General features: G+C 39.8%; 1 protein-coding gene across 2 annotated transcripts in view; it reads left to right on the top strand.

Moving 5' to 3' along the window:
* LOC104992450 (spindle and centriole-associated protein 1-like) overlaps positions 1 to 1,614 on the top strand; it is a 25,238-nt gene extending 23,624 nt beyond the window's left edge. The window contains exon 7 of one of the 2 annotated variants that reach the window (XM_010845338.1): positions 1,451 to 1,614. In XM_010845338.1, the coding sequence (XP_010843640.1) occupies positions 1,451 to 1,570 (120 nt within the window). In that variant the 3' untranslated portion in view covers positions 1,571 to 1,614. The remainder of the gene's footprint in view (positions 1 to 1,450) is intronic. The other variant, XM_010845337.1, reaches the window with a different exon arrangement.
* Positions 1,615 to 4,149: the final 2,535 nt, after the last annotated feature.

Genomic DNA, 4,149 nt, shown 5'->3' with positions numbered 1-4,149 from the left:
TGCGGTGCAATTGACAGTAGTGTGGAAAATGGATTGGGGAGGGAGGGGCAAGACTGGTGAGAGGGTCTTGTTGAAAGACTCAGATTGGAATCTTGGTGAGAAGTGGTGACGATTGTCCCAAAGCAGTGGCAGTAGGGAAGGAGGTAAAGGGGGAGAGGGATAGATTTGAAAGCTTAAAAAGGGGTAGAATTGACAAGATTGGGTGACTGATTGGATGTGGTGGGTAAAGAAGAAGGATAATTTCCAGTCTGCTGGCTTGAGAATCTGAGTAGATGGTTATGCTGTTCATGGTCTTGATAATATGGCGGGAATAAGGTTTCTGGAAGAATGATAAGGGAGGCTTGCTGCTGCTGCTGCTAAGTTGCTTCAGTTGTATCCGACTCTATGCGACCCCATAGACGCCCACCAGGCTCCCCGTCCCCAGATTCTCCAGGCAAGAACACTGGAGTGGGTCGCCATTTCCTTCTCCAATGCATGAAAGTGAAAAGTGAAAGTGAAGTCACTCAGTTGTGTCCGACTCTTAGCAACCCCATGGACTGCAGCCTACCAGGCTCCTCCGTCCATGGGATTTTCCAGGCAAGAGTACTGGAGTGGGTTGCCATTCCCTTCTCCTAAGGGAGGCTTAGGAAAATGATAAATTTTAGACATGATGGGTATTTATGTGTAGGATGTTCTCCTCTAGATATCTTTTAGGCAGTTGGACGTGAATGTTGAGGGCTCAAGAGACATCTGGGTGAAGATAGAGGTTTGGAAATTAACAACATTTGGCTTGTAATTGCACCTTGGAATTAGATGTAAACATCAAAAATGCATCAAGTGAGAGGAGAATGACATTAAATAGAGGGGAAGGATAGAAAAAGAACCAATGAAAGAGATTGGGAAGGAATGGCTAAAAGAAGAAGGAAAACCAAGAAAATAATGGTATCACGGAAGTGAAAAAGAGAAGTTTATAAATAAGATTTTGAAGGAAAGAAATGAGTTGCCATCGATATCTAATGAGTGAGAAGTAATGGAAGGCAAAGACAGAAATATCCATTTGATTTGAGAACAAGTGTGTTGATGTTTACCATGTAGAGAACAGTTTACACAGAGTGGCAGGGCAGAAGCAAAGTTGAAGGGTACAAATGGTGAATGAGAAGTGGGGCAGATCTTTCAAAAAGTTTATGGCACAAAAAGGGAAGATAAATGGTAGGTCAAGGTCAGTACAGGGTCAGGATAAAATGGGAGAGACTTACATTTAAAGGTGGGTGAACTGAAGCTAGTAAGGAGAGGTTGAAAATGGAGAGAGAAGGGGCAGTTGATGGACCAGAGGAGGTAAGAGGGTTTGGTTTCTAGACCACGTGTGGAGGGATTTGCCTTAGAAGGAAGGACCTCTCTTCTCTTAGGACAAAAAGAAATAAAAGATAAGGGTGTATGTAACCGGTCTGTGTTGTTATTTAATTGTAAAAAGGCTCTTAACGAAGTAGATGATGATGAACAAGAAGGAACTGTTAACAGCCAGTCAGAAGAAAGTGAGAATGAGTTGGATAACTCTCTAAGCTCTCAGTCAAATGCAAATGCAGGAACGTAAGTATATATGGCATAAATATCTACAGTGCTTCCTTTTTCCCCAAGGCCATCTCTCCCCTCCCCAGCTTTATTGAGGTATAATTGATAGATAATGTTGTATAAGTTTAAGGTGTGCAGCTTGTTGATTTGGTATACTTATATACTGCAAAATGGCTACCATCATAGCTTTAAGTGATGGGTGGTTAATACCTCCATCACATCATATAATTACCATTTCTTCTTTGTGATGAAAACATTTGAGATCTTCTCACTTAGTACCAGTCTGTAAGTCTGTTTTGTAAATAAGTTCATTTGTATCTTTTTTTTTTTTTTAGATTCCACATATAAGTGATACCATATGATGTTTGTTTTTCTCTGTCTGACTTACTTCACTTAGTCTGGATCTCTAGGTCCTTCTGTGTTGCTGCAGATAGCATTATTTTGTTCATATTTATGGCTGAGTAGTATTCTGTTGTATATATATACCACATCTTTATCCATTTATCTATTGATGGACACTTATGGATTGCTTCCATGTCTTGGCTATTGTAAATAGTGCTGCAGTAAACATTGGGGTGCATGTATCTTTTTGAAGTATGATTTTCTTTGGATATCTGCCCAAGACTGAGATTGCTGGATCATCTGGTAGCTCTGTTTCTAGTTTTTCAAGGAATCACCATACTATTCTCCGTAGTGGCTGTACACCCTCTCTAGCATTTATTGTAGACTTCTTGATGATGGTCATTCTCACTGGCCTGAGGTGATATCTCATTGTAGGTTGATTTGCATTTCTCTAATAATTAGCAGTGTTGAACGTCTTTTCATCTGCTTTTTTCCATCTATATACCTTCTTTGGAGAAGTCTCTATTTAGATCTTCTGCCGATTTTTTTTGATTGGGTTGTTTGTTGCTTTGATATGTATCTGAGTGAGCTGTTTGTATATTTTGGAGAGTCACTTTATTTGCAAATATTTTCTCCCATTCTTTGGATAGTCTTTTCTTTTGTTTATGGCTTCCTTGCTGTGCAAAACCTTTTGTGTTTAATTAGATTCTATTTGTTTATTTTTGTTTTGATTACTGTAGCTTTGTAATATTGTGTGAAGTCTGGGAGCCTTGTTCCTCCTGGTGTGTTCTTTTTCCTCAGGATTGCTTTGGCAATTCTGGGTCTTTTACGGTTTCGTATACATTTTAGGATTATTTGTTCTAGTTCTGTGAAAAATGTCACAGGTAGTTTGATAGGGATCACATTAAATCTATAGATTGCTTTAGGTATTATGGCAATTTTAACAATATTAATTCTTCCAATCCAAGAGCATGGGATATCTTTCCATTTCATGTGAGGTTGACTCCTCTACAGAGGTTGCAAATTCTAATGTCTACCAGCTGATCAGTCACAGTTCTTAGTGGGCTCTGCAGGCCCAGATCCGCCAACTTTTTAAAGGAAACCAGAGAATATAAAAACCTAATTTTTAAATTTTGGAAACTTTGAATGTAAAAAAATAAAAAAGAAAACCAAATTATGTGTGAAACACTGTTGGAGCCAAACAAAGCACATTTTCTGCCTAGAGGCATCCCTCTGGTTGCAGTTTTCAACCTCTGCTGCTGGGACTTTTGAGAGCTGCAGTTCAAGGCACCACTAGGGGTGCCTTGTTGATCAGTTCCTGAGGACTTGATGCAGAAGCTCCAGAAGAGAAAAGTTGCAGGGCGCTTCTGAGATGCTTCACCGTCATTGTATATGTCTCGTCACGGCAAATGGCATATGCTCTTACTCAGTAATTTGCCTTATTTGACACTCTCATTATTTGGATATTTCCATGGTTTCTAAGAATATGAGAATTTGCAATCTTTTGTAAAACACTTTTTTTCAGAGTCATTTCTTCTTTGTGATCATTAAAACCTGGCCTTTGGTAAAACCCATATCAGCTTTCTGGATTAGCCTTCAGTATTTCTGTCAGGGATTGTGGAATCTTCAGGAAGACAGAGGCACTAAGACCAAGCAGAATTTTAAATGAGGTCTATGCGTGTTGCATTTGTTCAGCAGTATGAAGAGAGGACTCCTTTATTAAAAGTCTACTTAATTATTTCCCATCTTTCACTATTAACCATGGAAAAGAAAAGTGTGGGTGGGTTTTCATTTGGGAGGAGGTTTGCTCTGGGTCTGTGCAGCTTCAGAATTTAAATCTCTGCTGATTTGTTTAATCAAATGTGTACCTATAATAAATTCTTTAAACACTGCCCTCAACTCAAAACTGTCTCAACTACAGAGCTGTCTTATACTGATACAGAGCAGGTATAAAAGCACCTGTACTGGTGTCATCCAAAGGAAAAATACATAGGGAACTTTTTACTTTTCAGGAGGAAAGGCTAAGAAGCAGATGTCTCTGTGTGAAAAAGGGCTTTGTGAAGCTTCAACAGATCAGGACAGAGGCCCCCTGGGAGGGTAGGAGGAAACATGAAGGGGGCCCCTGCAGAATTCTTAGGTTAGCTGCCAGAACTCCAGAGGCCAGCTCTCACATAAACGCAGTGGGACTGTAAAAGTTACAGGCTCAGCAGCTTTATGGTTTTCCACAGGGTCATGGGAGCTGTGTTACCTTTTTGTTTG

Source organism: Bison bison, unplaced genomic scaffold (genome assembly GCF_000754665.1).
Source record: "Bison bison bison isolate TAMUID 2011002044 unplaced genomic scaffold, Bison_UMD1.0 scf7180017864215, whole genome shotgun sequence".
Lineage (NCBI taxonomy): Eukaryota > Metazoa > Chordata > Mammalia > Artiodactyla > Bovidae > Bison > Bison bison.
This window is presented reverse-complemented; position numbering and strand designations above follow the sequence as displayed.